This window comes from Silene latifolia, chromosome 10, assembly GCF_048544455.1.
Source record: "Silene latifolia isolate original U9 population chromosome 10, ASM4854445v1, whole genome shotgun sequence".
Taxonomy (NCBI): Eukaryota; Viridiplantae; Streptophyta; class Magnoliopsida; order Caryophyllales; family Caryophyllaceae; genus Silene; species Silene latifolia.
The window spans coordinates 28,761,357-28,780,938 of record NC_133535.1 but is presented as its reverse complement, the minus strand read 5'-3'; the positions used below and the strand labels follow the sequence as shown (position 1 = coordinate 28,780,938).

The window sequence follows — 19,582 nt, the reverse complement described above, 5'->3', positions numbered from 1 at the left end:
AAAGGTGGCGACCTATTCGAAGAAAACACGAAAGACATGCCCAACTTAGAAAGCGCTCGAGAAGAAGACATACCATTTTCCGGATTCCGATCTAGCCGATATGTTGGATGATCTCTTGGAGAAGAAGGTAATCAAGCTTCCCGAGTCTAAACGACCAAGTGAAGTCAGACGTACGACCGATCCGAAGTATTGCCGATATCATAGGGTCGTGAGTCATCCGTTGGAGAAGTGCATAACACTCAAAAGAGAAAATAATGCAGTTAGCCGAGGATGGAAAAATTCTCTTGGACCTTGAACATGCCGCTGAATCCAATTACGTCGTAGCACAGGTTGGAACTCTTGAGCCGGTGATCGTCGTTACGCCCGATGAGTCTAAGCTCGTCATATCACCAACTTCTCGCATTCAGAATTTAGAGGACGGTGACGAAGGGTTGACCCTTGTGACTAGGCGTCGACAAAAGAAGCAAAACAGTTAGGCGTCGGTATCTCAAAATCGAAGATCAAATCGTCAGAAAGTACGGAGATCTTCACACAAGAAAGATGGAGGAATCGTCATGGATCTTTCGCTAGACGCCATACCGTCTAAGACAGTAAAGTCAAAGTCACGTCAAGTCATGATGTTATAAGACTATTTGACGGGTTTTGTTAATCATCATCGAGTAAGTTGTGGACTCGATCGAGTAGAGGGCACTCGATCGAGTAAGTCACTTACTCGATCGAGTAAGTGAGTTTACGGGTGATATTTGACGGGTTTTGTTAATAATGCGGGATTGGTATATAAGGCTTTTGTCACTTTTCTAAAATCACTTTTACACTCAAAACCTTTCAAAAGAGAAGATTAAGAAGTTACGTTGAATCATCCTCGCCGCATTATTAGCAAATCCCAGGGCTAGGAGTGTCGGATTTCATTGTTCTTTACGCCGTTGTGATCCTTGTGTCGAGGGTAAGCTTTTCATATAAATTTTATAATGTTTTGTTAATATTGGTTAAACCCTAATTGGGTGATTTTGGGGGGTTTTGGGTGATTTATATGAATATGGTTGTAATGGCATGTATGTATATTTTAGGAGGAGGTTTCGTTGAGAAAAGATTCTGATTAGCTGCTAAGACCGTCTGTTGGTGTTTGCATTTCCAGGTAGGGTTTCCATACTCAGTATTGATTATATGTGGTGTGGTGTTTGTGATGGTGATTAGTAGTTACTTATATTGTTGGTTTGATTTTGGTGGCTGTTGATTATATACTGTTGATTGGTTGTGTTTGTCTGTGATCTTCTGGGCGCGTCCCTGGCTGAGTGGAGTCACTTGCGGGAGTGGCTTCACGCCCTTGATTCGCCCCTTGTGGTTCCCGTCACAAGGGGGATGTGCACATTAATGAACTTGGGTTTATCGCTCGATGGAGATGAGCGAGGATTTGGTGGGTACGGCTACGGTCCCCCAGTGGCGGCGTAGAGTACTTGTTGCAATGGGTACTCTGGCAGAGTAACACACTTTAGTGTGTAGTCAGTTGTGTGGAGATTGGAGATAGAGACTAGGGTTTTGTTTAGCTATTTGTGCTGTGTGTGTTCTTGTTTCATTGTGGCTTTGTTTTATGTAATCAGTACTGACCCCGTTAAATGTTTTAAAAACTATGGTGATCCATTCGGGGATGGTGAGCAGTTGTTGAACAGGTATGAGACGATGCGCTTGGGTTAGCTGAGATGAGTCACCACGTTGGAGTCTTAGAGTCTTCCGCTGTTTTTGGACTAGCTGTTTAGTACTTTTGGTTTGAGAACATTTGTATTCACTTTTATCAGTTTTGGAGTTGGACATGTAACACTTAAACTTTATTTCTATTTAAGTACGTTTCCTTATTGTCATTTGATTATCATTGCCTCGGGTAACCGAGATGGTGACGTTCTCATACCTTGAGTGGTCCTGGTAAGGCACTTGGGGTATGGGGGTGTCACAAAGTGTGCTTAGTAACTTAAAAGACTATATTTAGCAAGTTATAGGTATGTATATAGTACCTTAAACAAATGTATCTAGTTAGCTAAGGAAATGTATCTAGTAACTTAAAAGGAGTGTATATAGGTAGTTAAAGGGGTGCATCTAGTAATTTAAAGAAGTGTATTTAGTAAGTCACAAATATGTATCTAATAATTTAAATGAGTTTATCTAGAAACTTAATGGGATCAATTTTGGCCGGCACATTTTGGGTTCGAATTATTTTGTGCCGAGTTATTTCGGGTGGATGTCACTTTGAATCGAGTAATTTTCGGACGAGTCATAAAAATGCTTTGAGTAGTATTCCCTCCATCCCAGATAGTTATTTACCTATCTCATAAATAGGTGTCTCATTATTGGGAATAAATCGTTAGCTGGTAAGAGAACGCGTCCAGTAAGGATTTTTTTTTTAAATTGGGATTTGACTCGAAATATTTACAAAAATAGAGTCCATTTCAAACTAATTACAAAAAAATGGTCCATTTTTTAAAAATTTTCAGACTAGTCGCTATATGATACAACAACTAGTCCAAATTTCAGATTAGTTGCCTTCGGGTTACTCGTATTTGATTTGGTTTTTGTTTGTGCTTTCAAGGGAGACTAATGACCAAGCGTTCATCTTCCTCAAACCTTTTGTTTTACGATCTGCATTGGGACGGTGTCAAAGTACAAGTTATGGTTGATATTAAGTAACTCTTCATCTTGAATTTTTCTTCTGTTTGTTTTTGTAACTATTCCATTCGATCACTTGATCGGCGTTTATTGTTATTTCTTTTTTTCGTCTTAGTAACTTGCACTTTATAGGACATCTGAGCTGGGCGAAGCTGAATTCGCACAGTTCCGCACTGGTGTGAAATGCGGGGATATTGTTGGTCTAACTGGATTCCCAGGTTTTTGAATTGTAGATTAGTTTGGGACTTTGCATCTATTGTTAACGTCTGACGGAGCTCCACCGGGCACCGCACCACCACTGCCACCATCACACTAATGCAGACCACCTTGAACGACGTCGTTGATGTCACAAGCCACCTCAGATGACGTCGTTGATATATCGGGTCACCTAAACGTCACTATCAGGATTCAACACCATCGCGACAACCATTGAACTTAAAACCGCTAACCAAAACCATTACAAACCATTCCTCCACCTACCGCAGGAATTAAACATGTATTTATTCTCAATTTGTTTAAAAACTTGTAATTTAAATCATAGATCCACAAAAATGAAGAAAAGTTTTTAAAAAATAATCGCATAAAGTGACTTAATCTGAAGATTCCGAGTCAGAACGGTATCCTAGTTGGCCAAGAACGACTCCTTGCTGGCGATGCAGGCGACGGCCGTCGACGAGGATTGGGAGAAGTGGAAGGATAAAGGTAAGAAAATAGGAGGACAAAAACTAACGACGGCGGTGGAGTTCGGTGGTGCACCGGCGAGGTCAATATCGAAACTCCGGCTGACGGCGGTGGTTGTATGATATTTGGTTATGTGAGATGTTTGGTAGAAGATTAAAGTGTGAAAATGGAACACACTGAGAACGAAGAAGATAAGCGTGATTGACGAGGTAGTTGTTTGGTCCACACTTTTGTAAGTCAGTTCGTAGGTTCGCACCGAACAATAGGTTCGCACGAGAACCTATATATATATATACATATATATATATATATATATACATATATATATGTATATATATGTATATATATATATATATATATATATATATATATATATGTATATATATGTATATATGTATATATATGTATATACACACACACACACGCATGACCTTAATCACATGCTACTACCAACAAACCAAACATTAAATCATCATGATCATATAGACATACCCCACATCACATTACATATACTCCAATCACTTCCATTTAACCCAAAAAGTATACTCCATCCAACATATACTTAAAGGCATACAACAGATAACGATCCCTTGACACCCCGTCGTGACCGGCTCAAAGTTGTAAGGGCCTCAATGCGACTTCGGGACTTCTCTCAAGTCTTTGCGGTAACTTCAAACAACTCTCACCGGGTTCATTTTATTTAGACTCCCAATGTTCATTAGGTTCATTGGTTTTAGGTTCCAGAATCGTCGCACTGATACCACTTCAACACTTCCATATACCAAGGTATCTTACCAAAGATCACCTTAGCATGAGAGACTGTTACCATCTTGGTTTCTCGAGGCTAGTATCAAAAGTAACCATTCCAAAACATTTATTAAAGTATATAAAGTTAACGAGTACATTGTCTCAAAACCAACTCAAAAGAAACGTATATAATCTCAATACAACTGAAACCAAAGACAACTAAATTCGTAACAGCGGAAGCTAAACTCGAAGTGATGACTCCCCCATCTCGTCCACATAGCTAAAGACCATCATCATCATCTGTCACAATCTGCTCACCATCCCCAAATGGATCACCACAGATTTTACAAAACAACGGGGTTAGTTCACTGCATAATTAAAGTAAGACAAAATACAACAATGTAAAAGGCAACTTTTCCACCATAATTTCCAACTCATAATCACATTTCATAACCGACAACACACTTAAGTGTGTAGTCCTGCCAGATTACTGCCGCGACAAATAATCCTCACTGCCAGTGCGTGGGGGACCACAGCCTTGCCCAACTAAGCCCCGCTCATCACGCGAGCGATAACCCATGTTCCTTAATGTGCACATCCCCTCTTGTGGCACATTCCACAAGGGGTGAATCAAGGGCGTGAAGCGACTCCCGCAACTGACTCCACACAGCCGAGGACGCACCTCGCAATATCAACAATCCATCACAACTCCAATACTCTAGAATACAATCAACCAAAAATATTAATCATATCAATTAAATCACAACATCACAATCATCAATCTTAATTCAATTACTCAACCAACTGAGTAAGGAAACCCTACCTTAGCACAAATCTGATATGAGTCAATCAAGGAAGCTAGAACTGCTCTTATACGAATTCTCCACCTAACAACAATCATACAATCCAATTACCATATGAAATCATCCCTTTTCCCCAAATCCCATTACTAGGGCAAAGCCCTAAAAGAGGAAACTGACAAGAGTATACGACTAGTGACTTTCAGACACAATCGACACAAGAGAGAAAGGAACAAGGACTCACGAACAATCCACGATCTTAGAAGAGATTAAAGGTGATTAGAGTTACATAGAAATATTTTTAGGTTTGATAAAAGTGAAAGTGAAAACTGTAAATCTCAATTTATAACTCTAATCCCCTTTAATCAACCGCGGAAAATAATTACCGTCAGATCGGATACTCGGGCGAGTATAGGGAATACTCGGCCGAGTATCCCTTACTCGGTCGAGTATTACCATACTCGGTCGAGTATTACCATAGCGAACTACGCAAACTTTTTTGTTCTTTATTCTGGTATTTGTTTGTGTGGAAACAATACTAGTACCTTAAGGTACCTTGGAGGTCGTAATTACCCTCCTACACTTTGTGATCCCCCATTTAATGCAAGGATTTGAGTCATGGTTGTAGATGCGTAATCTAATAAACAACACTAAATTACTTGTGATAATTTAGCGCTCAACAATGAATGTTATAATCCTCAAACTTAAACACAGAATTCCCAACGATACTTATATATCAAGAAGAATCCAATAACACAGCATCAACTAGAGTCTTCACAAGAGTACTTGTGGATGGTAAATTACAAACTAAGAGATAGATGGCTGATTACCGCCATGATTGGATGGGCTCGCCGTACTACTTATACCGCTAATGCTAATCTACGCGACGCCTAAGAGACTAATCTAAAGAAAGACTAAGTTGTAGTTGTTGTCGTTTACTTGAATAAAATGCCACCTTATATATATGCATCACCCGACTCTTTGGAAACTCTTTCTTAGTGGGAAGGTGGTTGATAAACCGCCGAGTTTTTTTGAAGCTTCATATGGGCTCTATCATGCCCATTAGCTCAACGTTCCTCCTTTTGAATTTCTTGGACTCCATTTGTCTTTAACTTGAATTATCATAATTTAGGCCCAATACTTGTATACCTTAGTTTTCAGGCCCAAACACCTTAAAATAATAAATTTAGTATCTTAACTAAATTAGGCGCCAACACTATTGTTTTTGTGTCGTCTCAAAACGCTTTTGCGCACAACACTGTTATTGATCTAATCGTCTTTATATGTATTGTATTTTTTTGGTATTTTTGTTAAGACATTGATTAATTTTATTTAAATTGTAAGAATGTTACAACTGGCCTCGTGCACTTGTGGAGAAAGTAATAAGTCAATAGCTTCGGTCGTTCCTTAATGCATTCCCGGATCTGAAAATCTAAACTTGAAGTACAATTTATGAAGTCTATTTTTATTTTTATTTTGATTTGGTAAGAATACTAATGAAACCCATATATATACTTCATGTGAGGCTGTGATCTTTTACAGTACTAAAAACGGTTTAGAAAATTAACTTATTTTAGTTCTATCCTATGCCTAGTGGGCATAGGATAGAAAAACCGTAGTTATACAAAGTATAATTTTACATGTTATTATCCTTTTCCCATGCACTTTTCACCTTTTTAATGCACATTCACTTCTTTTTATTCTTGTAATTGTTTAACTAGTGGGAACCACCAATAAGAGATTAATGTTAAAGAGTGTAACATTGTCTTTTCTAGATTTCAAAGGATTATTAATTATACTTTATTCATATATTTATCTTTCATTAACTTTTTTTAATTCATGTAATTAATTTAGAACGACGTATATGAAAAGAATTGTAGGCCTAAAAAATAATACAAACCAATAATTTCATCAAGAAACGAAAGGCATTAACGCATTGTAATTGTATTATTTCACTTAATAGTTCAAACAAATGCCTAAAACAAACTTAAGACCTATTGGTATGGTAGACACAATAATCTTGATCTTTACCACCTTTACCTCCAAAGAAAAAACCGTAATCTGTGAACCATTTGGTGCTTCCTGTATCGGCAACAAAGAAACATCGTGTCTCAATTACTTCGGGATTTTGAGGCAAATACCCCAATTAGTAGATTATACAACCAATTGTATACGGTTGTATGGTGTAGAATCCGAGCTCTTTACTAAAGTTTTCGAGTTTTGTTAAAAAGAATCTGAGCTATCCTTTAAAGTTTTTGAATTCACACACTTGAACAACAAAAAAATGAACTCTTACAAAACTCAATAAAATTGCATATAAACTCAAAAAAATGAACTCTTACAATCCTTATTATACAACTAGTTGCATAGTAATATTTGTGCAAATACCCACCATTCCCTAATTCGTCTGCATTGATTTTTATACCTTCAACAAAACAAGTTCGGGTTTTCATTCCGGTCATCATTACGCCAGTTCCCATTGGAGGACTATTGTCCCACCCTCTTTTAAGCTTTCGAATGTTGTATTTCCTGATTGCCAATATCCAATTCTCTTAGAGTTTGCATTTAGATACCAATCTCCAGATGTTTGGTCCTATGACAATGAAAAACATTTAAAAATGACATTACAAAAAATAAATTTTATGAGAAGGCAGAACTTCATACGGACTATTAAGATTTGTATTATTGAAAATTATTGTGTTCATTTGACATGAATAAATAGCCTTATTTGTAGTTTAAAATGTGGTGTACCTAAACTGAGATACATAATCATATCTCTTAAGTCGTTAAAATTACCATGAGCTTCAAAATACATACAATAATTAAAATGTAAGTGAAATAAAAATGTCGACTATTTTAGTATTCATAATCTTTTGCTTCATCATCACCAATGTAAATAGGATTTTTCATATGTAGCTTTATTTAAATACTCCCTCGGTCTCGATCAATGGTATCTATGACTATTGTTTTGGTCTTTTCTTATAACCATAAAAACTCAACAATTGTCGTGACCAGAAGGTACTGTACTACTGTCTTTTTCATTCAACCACCAAAACAACTGTACACGCTACTCATACAGTCATATCTGTTGCCAGTCTGATGATAATATTGTTGATGACTTGATGAGTCCAACTCAACAACTATTTATCCTAGTATATTACTGGTTTTGTATCAATGTAATAATTGTTTTTCTCGATTCTTTCAGTTTCTCAAATTATTTCAACATTCACTCAATTTTCTAGCTAAATTTAGAAAGAGGATGATTAATAGAACTGTTAGTTTTAGTCCCTTTGTTGTTTATTTACTAGAATGATGTAAATTGTATTTATGTAATGTTTGGCCATGCATTACTTAAACATGACTATTTTATAACACAACTACCATGTATACTATTATTATTATGAATAAAATTAGTTAACCATCTCTTCTATCTCTCCTGAAATTTCATAACTTAGATTAAAATGTATGTTAATACTTGTATAAATTTTATGTAAAGCAGTCTTATACTAAAGTTTGTGAAATTGATTTTTCAAGTATGTCACGTTTCCTTTAAATGGATTATTGTTTGTATTTTATATATCCATTTCCCCTAGTTATTGTCTAAAGCGATGCCACATAAAAATAACTACATACCTGGGCTATATATATTTCAAGAAAGGTTTGAGGATCATAGCCGACTTCGGATGGAGTCAAAACATCACCAAACTTAAGCCCAGAATTTTGAACGACAAATTCCTTACAGCCACCATCCAAGCAAAATCGACTATCCACCTACTCAGCAAGTGTTAATAAACACAAAACTACGAAACAACTTTGTTCTACGTACTTTAGTACTTATACAAAAATGAGAAGTTATTTTCTAGATGATAGTGCATTAAGGGCACTTACAAATTGATACATGAAGAAATGGACTTTGTTGTCGTTATACAAGCATGGGTTAACCTGCATGATAAACAAAACACAAACATTAATCATAGTCCTTTTGTCCCTGAATTGTCTTCCCCTTTTGTTTCATTATTAATTTTAAATTTTTAATCATTAACCCCTTTAAATATTTAGATAGACATAAGCAACTTTGTCATACTTAACGTATCATACAAGTCTTCATATCATCATTTAAAATGTTTATTAATATTTATACGTGAGGAAATGATGATTAAAGTTGACAATTTGTTGTCAAACAGGATAATCAACTTTGTCGTACTGGAAATTAAGAATAAAGTGTGATTGCTTACTGTCCATCCTGCTTGTATAAGAGTATAAGCAAGATCACTTCCTGCTTCAACTGAGACAATTGAACTACTATATTCTCCAATATCAACATCCGTTGACTGATAAATCGCTAATTTTGCACGCACGCTTCTCATGCCAGTACCGTGAACCTTTATTCCCGCTAGCTGCACATCCAACAAATTTGAGAATCTTCCGTTTACATAAATGTTCAAATAATAATATCGTTATAACTTGTAAGCGTTTTATTGGGTCTCATTCTCTCATTTAATAAAAGGTACTCCATAATCCATATATAAGTACAATGGTTTTATCAAAAGTAATGTGGTTTGGTTAAAATGCCCAGACATGGATGAGTGATTCCAACAAATCTTGAAAGTTGATAATTCCTTTGTTAAAATTTTGTAGAAAATCAACTCAATTGTCGACGGTTAATTTGAACTAGATTTTGGCAAAATTGTAGTGTGATTATAGTTGTGACTTGCGAGAAGTAGATTGTCGGATTAAGATGTTCAGAATTAAAATCGCGAAAGTGGTAATTTAGGCTAATTACTTTGCCAAATTGTGAAATTAAACCTACTCCCTCCGATCCAGACAAATGTAAACATAGTCAAAAAGTGATTATTTAAGAAAATGTTGAAAAGTGAGGGGTAAAGTAAGAAATATTGATTAGGGCCAGATGAGTTTAAGTGGATTAACAACTAGTCTTGCTTGTGACGGGCTAATCCCGTCACAAGCTTGTGACCTCTCACAAAAAGGGAGAGGGGACAAGGTGCCCCCCCCCCTCCACCACACGTGCTTCCCCCTCACCTCTTAATCGGCATTTTGTAAGAGGAAATGGTATCCGTCACAAACTTGTGACGGATATCGCCCGTCTTCAATGAGATTTTATAGTGGATTAAATAAGTAGTGGATGTAAGGGTAATTTAGTTATTTTTCATGCCAAATATGGTATTTTACCATTGGTGTGGTTCATCCATTTTAGGTAAGTGTTACCATCTGTCTGGATCGGAGAGAGTAGTGATTAGGCCCCATAAGTTATATAAAAGGTGAAATTAAACCCTTACCCAAAATCTCATGAGAAATTCAATATATCATACTCTCTCCTATTCACTATATTCTTCCCCTTTCCTTTTTGCACAAAAAATAAGAAAGTTAATTTGGACCACACAAAATACACTACCCCACATGCAATTGAATTTGGACCACACCAATCAACCCAAAAAAGGAAATAGGGAAGAAAACACGAATAATCCGAAAAGGAAAATATGGAAGAATATAGTGAATAGGAGGGAGTATATAAAAAGTGAAATTAATTATACTTGTTACAAAACATACAATAAAAATTCAAAAAAAAAATAATGAACAAATGAAATCATAATCTTAAATGAATTAACATCAATTAGAGAAGATATACAGTATATTTTTTTTTTGAAAAAAAGCTGAATACTTTAAAAATATACGTGTCTGATTTTAATTGTCTAATGTTTTCTTAATTAACAAAGAAATGTCTTAATAAAAAACGTTTTCTCAAAAAGTATAAAATAAAATAAAATATTTCATATTTGTAGAATTTAAAAACATAATTTTAGTTACATTTAAAAAATCCGATATGTTTTTAAAATAAAACATAACTAATTTCGGTTTTTATGGTATGATAAAATGAATTTCTCACGAGATTTTGATATGGGGCTTAATTTCGCTTTTTACAAAAGTTAAGGGCCTAATCACCCCAATTTAAACATAAGGGGTTCAATCTCACAATTAGACTAAGTTAAGGGGCTAATTTATTACTTTCGCAGAATTCGAACTACCCAACTTTTAAAGTTATACGTACATATACTAAGTACCAATTACGAAGTATAGAGTATAAATTTTGAATGAGACGAACATTTCAAGCATTCATATTATTGTATAGATAAAATAAATAAATAAATAAATAAATAAGCAAAATTACCTCAGGACCGTGTCCTCTCCACTTTTCTGGTTGTGGACTTGTGCCGCTATCAATATTGCACTCTGCTTCTTGTTTCCTTTGGAATGCTTCTTTGTGGTAATATTGATTAACCTAAGCAGTTTCAAGTAGTATTAACATAATTGGACGTACAAATTATTGTTTAAGATGGACATATTCTTCTTAAACAATAAAGTGAGCTAAATAGATGTATAAGACAACAAAATAAAATACTTAAAAAATGCTAGAATTTTGTCCCATTTACCTATATGAGGTAGTATTTGATTTTTTTTTACACTTATAAGACGGTTATAAGTGTCTTACGAGAAATCAATTGATTTTATGTTTGTTATAAAAAAATTTCAGTTAGTTTGTGGCAGGGGCGAAGCTATCGAGTAGCAAAGGGTAGCCCTTGCTACCCTTAACTCATAAAAGTCAATGAAGAAGGCGATATTTTGCTACCCTTAAAGGCGTCTAACAATTATTATAGAATAAATAAAGAAGAAGAAGACCACGATAATCACATCGATCTGCTTGGGAGTAATGGTTAAGGCTTCCATCTTACTTCCTAGAGGACAGGGGTTTGACTACTTGTAGGGGCATATTTCAAAAATGTGGAGTTTTATGCTTATCTAGCTTAATATATGCTTGTCTTGCCACTCGACTTTTAATATATTTATTTATTTGTTTTTTTTTTTTTCGTTCTCCTAATTTTACTCATTTACTTCCTTAAAATTTGTTCCTAATTTACTTCTTTCACATTTATTTTTATCACTCTTCATTTTATCAAGTTTGATGTATATCTTTTACCTAGTTCATTTCATCTTCCCATGATTTTTTGTTTCTCTTAAACTTTTAAAGTAAGAACTAGTGTAGATCCCGCGCAAATGCGAGGTAGATATAGGTCTTTTAATTTTTAGTGTATTAGTTATCGATTTTAGATTTATATCTCATAATTTTTATAAAAAATAACTAATACTAAAATTAATCAAAAGAATTGAATAATTCCATGAATTGTGTTTTTTTTATGAAAATATTTTAATTACATCAAATTGTTTTTAAAAAATTCTTTTTTCAATTCGTCACGAAGTTAAAAATAGGTGATATAGTTTTTATGTATAGATTATTTTAAATGGAAAATTAGTTTAATAAATGAAAATCTAATTTATTTCCATACATAAGTTTGAGCACTTTGTAGAGGATATTTTAGAGATGTTGTATTATCTTAGTATATAGGAGGATTTAAATACTTTTTAAATTTGCACCTCATTAATATTTATCAGTTCACTCAATTGTATTTTGATATGAAACAAAAAAATGAAATGGAAAACTAATTAAAAAAATTTATTTAAGTTGTGAATTTTTTTTAGTGAATGTTTTTTTGTCACGAAGCTAATAGTAAGCATGTGTCAAGTTATTCTCTACAGTAATAATTATTGCATTACTGAAAAATTTAGCAACTTATACTTTATAGTTTAATATCAATTTTATTTTATTTTAATGAAAAAATCATAATTATGAATTTATTTTAAAAATTAGAGTTTATTTATAAGAATATATTCATTGAAAAGATAATAATGTAATGGAAGAAAATTTTATTTATTACCTTATTTAGTTTGATTCTTTTTGGAGGGAAAACTAAGAGAATTTTTATTCTCTTAGTAGTAGGGGGATTTGATAAAAAAGAAAATCAGTTTGTTAAACGCATACGAAAACATACAAAATTTGATAATGATATAATACGGATACAATCATATTAAATGAAATCTCATATGTTAGTTATGCTTGATGGTCAAACGACTTATTCACGCAAAATATTTGGTTAGAAGTGGTAACCTCCTAAGACCTGAGAAATAATCAACAACACACCATAATCATAGCTGCAGAATTTTTTATCGGATCCTCAAAATAAAAGATATGTTTAATATGTAATTTATGGATAATAAAAAAAAGTCATTTGTTAAAAAGTCTATTTTCTTAATTTTACCCGTGTTTTGGCAGATTTTTTTTTACAACAACTTCGCTACCCCATATTTTACATCCTGACTTCGCCCCTGGATTTTCTGGTATCAAACATTTTATAAACAATTTCAGTTAGTTTGCCTTTAGTCACGTAAACCTTAGTTATACAATTTCAAATTTTATAAACATATACTAAGGTTTAAGATTTATGGAACTAAAAACAGTAATTTACGTGTGTGAATACTTTATACTCTAAGAGTAATTCATTGTTGGTAGTAAAATGTTGCACTGTCCACATATTTAGAATAATATCATTTTTTAAAATCTCTTATACTCTCTGTATCCGGTCATTTGTTTGCCTTTAATTCTAGTAGAAAGAACAAGGAATTAAGTGGGAGTCAATTATTAGATGATAAGTTGACAAAATCAAGTGTGTAGGATCAAATAATATATATATATATATATATATATATATATATATATATATATATATATATATATATATATATATATATATATATATATATAACTAGGTTGAAGCGTTGTGGATACGCCACGTGTCAACCCAACCTTAAATACAAGTATTAATTACAGCTGAACATTAAATATAAACATAATAAATGGTAGTTGTGTAATTTTAGTCCATTGAGAGTGTAACATTAGTCCATAAGTCCAATGAGAATATAACCAAGTCCATTGAGAGTGTAACATTAGTCCAATAGAAGTAAGGGTAATTCTAGCAGAAAAAAGTGTAATTCTAACGAAAAAAAGTGTAATTCTAACGAAAAAGTGTAATTCTAGCAGAAAAAAGTGTAATTCTAATGAAAAAAAGTGTAATTCTAACGAAAAAAAGTGTAATTCTAACGAAAAAAAGTGTAATTCTAACGAAAAAAAGTGTAATTTTAACGGTAAACACTTTTTTTCTGCTAGAATTACACTTTTTTCTTTAGAATTACACTTTTTTCCGTTAGAATTACACTTTTTTCTGTTAGAATTATACTTTTTTCCGTTAGAATTACACTTTTTTCTGCTAGAATTACACTTTTTTTCATTAGAAAAAAGTGTAATTTTAGCCTAAAAAAGTGTTATTCTAGCAGAAAAAAGTGTAATTCTAACAACAAAAAGTGTAATTTTAATGGAGAAAATTATAATTTTAACAGAAAATTTTAATTTTAACAACAATATACTCAGATTTTAGTATTTATCTTCATTTGTTGAAGATATACCAAAGAAACCCAGGACTATCAACTTTTTCATATTTGTTGAAGATATACCAAAGAAAATTGTTGAAGATATACCAATGTATTTATCTTCATTTCTAGGTTTAACTTTTCAAAAATAAATCTAACTTTTCAAAAATAAATCTCTAGCACCCCCGACTACAACACATCCCGTCGCCACCAAAACAATGAGATTTAAGATAAGATATGAAGGGCGCGTGGTAGTCGTTTTTTTTATTTAGAAACAATGAGATTTGTATGATAGATCTAAGAATAGAATAAAAAGATGTCATAAAATATAAATAAGATTTAAAAAAATTCAAAAAATAAAAAAAAATGACCAAAAGCAGATCTGAAACCAAGACTCATGTGGAATCGTTTTTTGTTATTTTTTTTAAAAAACCAACCGCGTCGGATGTAACACAACAAACACCATCATCGACATTTTTCGAGTTTGTTTTTTTTTAAAAACCAACAGACTCATGTGGAATCGGCATTTTTTGGTATTTTCGAGTTTGTTTTCGAAAACAAAAAACCATCCCACTACCACCACCTCCACCACCACAGCCACAACACCACCAAACACCTCCAGATCTGGAAAAAAATAAAAGAAAAGGAGAAGAGGAAATGCGTGGTGTCAGCAGCCGCGCGGAGGATGTCGGATTTGAGAGGAGGAGGTGGGTTAGTGGTGGCGTTCAGTGGTGTCGGTGTCGATATGATGTTGTTGTTGTTGTGCAGGGGTGTTGCGGGTTGTCGGATTGTGCAGGGTTTGTTGTCGGGTTGTGTGTTGTGGTTGTGCAGGGTTGTTGTTGTGGGTGGTTGTGCGGGGGTGGGTGACGGGTTAGGGTGGTTTTATTTTCCTAGGGTGGGTGACGGGTTAGAGGGGTGGCGGTTTTGGGTGGCAGAGGCAGATATGCGGCAGAGGAGAGGCGTGGGGCGGCCGTCGGTGGTGGAGAGAGGAAGAGAGAGGCGGCAGAGGAGGGTGCTAATGATCGAAGATTGGTAGGGCGGCCGCCGGTCAGATCTGGGTTATTTATTTGTTTTTTTGAGTTTTTTTATTTGGGTGATTTTTTGAGTTTTTTTATTTATTTGGTTTTTTGTGAAAGATTTTGAGTTTTTAGAGAGATGGGAGGATTGAAATTATGTGAGATGAGAGAGGGAATGGTGAATGGAAAAGTAGATATATTAGATTAGTGATTAATTAAGATTTTGTGATTAATTAGGATGAGTAGAGAGGGAGAGTGTTTAATTAGATATTACTCCCTCTTTTTTGTTTTCAATCTCAACCCTCCAACTTGCTCATCCAATGGCCATAAGGAAGACTTATGGACTCAAAGGAAGGAGGGGGACTTAGATGATCTTTACACTATATATATATATATATATATATATATATATATATATATATATATATAGAGAGAGAGAGAGAGAGAGAGAGAGAGAGAGAGAGAGAGAGTAAAGTTCTTATAAGTCCTTATATGTTTTGAGTCCCTAAGTCTTCACTATAGCCCTTGGATCATCCAATATGGATGGTGGAGATTGAAACCAAAAAGCACCATTAACACTAATTTTTCACTCTCTCTCCTACACATTTTAATTAATCACTAACAACATAATTAAACACTAATTCACTATATATATTTTCCACTCACTCACTTCTCTCTCATCTCACACATTTTACTACAAGTATTAATTACAGCTGAACATTAAATATAAACATAATAAATGCTGTATAAATCTCAGCAAAACATTAATTATAGTTCAATAAATTTTATTATAAAATTACATTAAATAATTACAGTGATTTGATTCTAAATTTATTAAAAATTATGTTGATAAAAATTCTAAAATGTAAATAATTACGTTCATTGCGAAAAATGCTTCAAATTGAGTATAATTTTCATTATATTTATTGAAATATTTTGATTTGTAGAGATGATTAAAGTGAGTGTCTCGGTAATGTTTTTTTCTTTACGTAAAAAGACATTTTGAGAAAGTTATAAAACTTAGACCATTAAATCCTAAAAAAAAAATATTTGGAAGAATCATTGTATTTCTTAATACACAACTTAAAGAAAACTACTAAGAGATAAGTTTTTATGTGGGAATGAAAAAAATTATATTGCGAGAAATTGAATACATATGAGATTTTGATAGCTTTAAATAGTGTGATAACAAGTATGTGTACGAGTATGTATGTACACAGTGATCGCGAGTGCATTTGAATAATCAAAACAAAAGTAATGATCATTAAATAATATAATATTATAATAAACGACATGAAAAAGTAGAAAAAACGTTACATTTTTCTTTAATATCTTCAATTAAAATATGTATACGTCAAGTATAAATATTGACTATGACTAGCTAAATATTACTTTTAGTTAAATATTTTATATGTTATATTTTAAATACTTTGAAATTAAGCCTCAAAAAATATTATTTGAGAAAGTTCAACCTATTTTATTTTTATTTACAGGTAAACTCTTAAACATCATTTATATATAGTTGTTTAAAAATACAAAAGGTGCAATTCTTATTGATATGTTTGACACATAACACATGCAATACACAATCAAAACATTTGAATAAGTTGAGTTTGAACTCTATATGTTTGATATATAAATATCACATGTTATACATAAAAAATTAAAAATTACATAATATTATATTCACATCATTTTGAACAAATATGAATTGATTTGGAACATAACTTATCGTGAATGATATAATTTGAGAACTTAATGTTGATGGTTGCATTATTTGAATAAATTTTATTTTAACTAATATGATATTTGATCAGTCACAAAATAATTTATATAACGTTGATCATGCATAATTAGTTATCACTTATTAGTTTCAATTAAAATTGTATGTATTTTATTTTAAAACATTGAAGTTAAACCTAAAAGAAATTAATTTGAGAAAATTTAATTTATTTTTATTTATAAGTAACAATTTTAAAGGTCATATATAAATTAGGGTATTTTTCTTCAGTTATAATAACAAAATTTTAAAACAGGCCGCGCGAAGCGCGGAATACTACCTAGTAACTAGTTACTTATAAAGACATTACTATAATATAAAATTAATCAATTAGCTGAGACGCCCAAAACTAAAATAGATAAACAAATAACCTGGACGGAGGTAGTATAATTTTAAGAAATGACAAAAGTTAAAAAATTAGAAAAAGTTTAATACAGGCGGCGACTAAAGTTAATCAACATCATAATATATTAGCATATGAATGTCCATCAAACTCAAAAACCTCGTATTACCTATTATGAGAAAGGTCTCTCAGTAACATTAATATAAATATATAAACATGTATTATCTATTATGTTAGTGATTTAAGAGTAACTACCAGTTCATTTGGCGTAATTAAGGTTGGTTCGTAGATGGGTTATTTTTAAAATAATATAATGCGAGTTCGGGAAGTACGGAGTGTACACTTGCATAATTATTAAGGAATTACAGTATAGTTTTCGTTCAATTAACTATGATGGGGTTGAATCTGGTTGAATTTATGAAGAGTAGCAACTTTTGAGAAATACATTCTTCCCTTTTCCCCTCCATATCTATATAAATAGACATGAGAATGTGAAGATTCAATATTGGAAAATAATCTCTTCTGCATCATAGAACGACATCACAATCTGCACAAAATATTTCTATATTACGTCTCTGATTTGTGTGCCAAAAATCATAGGGCACCGTCTTATCTCAATAGAAAATTCGGTTTAACCCAGGCACTAATAATGGTCGAATTATTCTATTAGGAAAGTGAAGTCGATTCGGTTAGGTTAACTATTGTTAATCCTTATTCGTACATATCCAATTTTCCTAAAAATCTTATGGAATAATTTTGAAATCTTGAATCTTTCAAGATAACGAATGCTAAGGAATTGACAATGAGTATTTAGATTTTTGGATGATGATGGAATTGGTTTGCGAGACGGGTTCAAAATCTGGAATTTGATACAATGGTTGATGTTGCAAGTTCGTAAAATTAAGCATTTGGGAATAATAATGATGATCAGATTTGGTACGTGGATGTTCGTTAACCGAGTTATGACTATACGGATATTTTACATTCACCGTGGGTCTCGCTAGAAAAATCTGTATATCACAACCCATAAGATATGTATACATAATTTATTGCTATGTTTTATTTGATTAAAGTGATTTTAATCATCACAAAATCTCATTGAAGACGGCGATATCCGTCACAAGCTTGTGACAGATACCATTTTCTCTCACAAAATACCTATGAGAGATGAGTGGGGAAGCACATGGGGGGTACCCCACCTTGTCCCCTCTCCCTTTTTGTGAGAGGTCTTCAGCTTGTGACGGGATTAGCCCGTCACAAGCAAAACGCTTTGTTTAATCATAAGTTTGGATATTGTCCAATGTTGTTTTTTGTGCTTCGTGTTAGTCAGTTACATGAGCATTGATGTTGCATGGAACATTGTGTTACTTGATTAATTGTCATCAAAATTTTATCTAAATAAATGCATGATTATAATTATTGCATCATCGTTAATATGGTTGGCTTCGGATGACATATTTGATCATTTATATGAAATATTATGAATATTCTGTCATCACAAAAACATCCTTAAATTTTTTTGTAGTGATTTATTGCTTATGTTTGGCAACAATTTGGAGATATAAATAATGTCAAGACAAAAAACGTGTGATCAAAATTCAAACATGATTCTTTTCATTAATTGCTTTGGTATTTGCATTTGTATGTATAAATGCTTGTGTATTGATCAACATGATATTTGTTGTCAATCAAGTGTCTTCCTTAAAGGCATTTAAGTATGTTGATGATTTTTTTTTTTTTATGAATGAAATGAAGAGCATGGTAATGATATTCTAAAGTGAGTAAAGAGAACGAAAATTGGATGTACGTTTATGTTTTCATAATAACTCAGAATATGAGTTTGGTTATCTTATAAATATTTGTATGAAAGGTGGAGTTCATTTGATGAAGTAGCATTGATTGTCATCATGTGCTTCTTTTGTTATCACATGGCTATATTGTAATCATTATATATATATATAAAAGAATCTTGATAAAAAGCTGAGGTGGCACAATCTCCTTTGAGAATTAAGGTAATGCAGCCCTCACATTCAACCTCACAAAATCAGTTTTGTTTGAGCCAATCACGGTTTTGCAATATGGCCACATCAAAAAAAAAAAAAAAAAAAAAAAAAAAAAAAAAAAAAAAAAAAAATAGTCCATCAACTCACAAGATTAAACTGGCAGTAAAAAAATTAGGGGCATAATCGTCCATTACTCTTTCATCTCTATTTCCCATGTCCAT

The 19,582-nt window shown here is 32.8% G+C and overlaps 1 protein-coding gene across 1 annotated transcript; it reads right to left on the bottom strand.

Annotated features, from left to right (window-relative positions):
* Window positions 1-7,347: 7,347 nt before the first annotated feature.
* LOC141607358 (protein neprosin-like) lies at window positions 7,348-19,582 on the bottom strand. The gene is made up of 6 exons (XM_074426707.1): window positions 19,556-19,582; window positions 11,071-11,181; window positions 9,119-9,280; window positions 8,772-8,825; window positions 8,517-8,654; window positions 7,348-7,476 (listed from the first exon to the last, which is right to left on the bottom strand). The coding sequence occupies exons 1-6, from the start codon at window positions 19,580-19,582 to the stop codon at window positions 7,348-7,350; spliced, it is 621 nt and encodes a 206-aa protein (XP_074282808.1).

Bases quoted from the DNA above. Each gene is read 5' to 3' on its own strand.
- LOC141607358 (XM_074426707.1), bottom strand. From the start codon at position 19,582: ATGGACATGGGAAATAGAGATGAAAGA. The intron at 9,281-11,070 runs GTAATTTTGCTT...TTGGATGTGCAG, and splicing joins GGAGAGGACACGGTCCTGAG to CTAGCGGGAATAAAGGTTCA. The intron at 7,477-8,516 runs GTATGTAGTTAT...TCATTGTCATAG, and splicing joins TTGAAATATATATAGCCCAG to GACCAAACATCTGGAGATTG.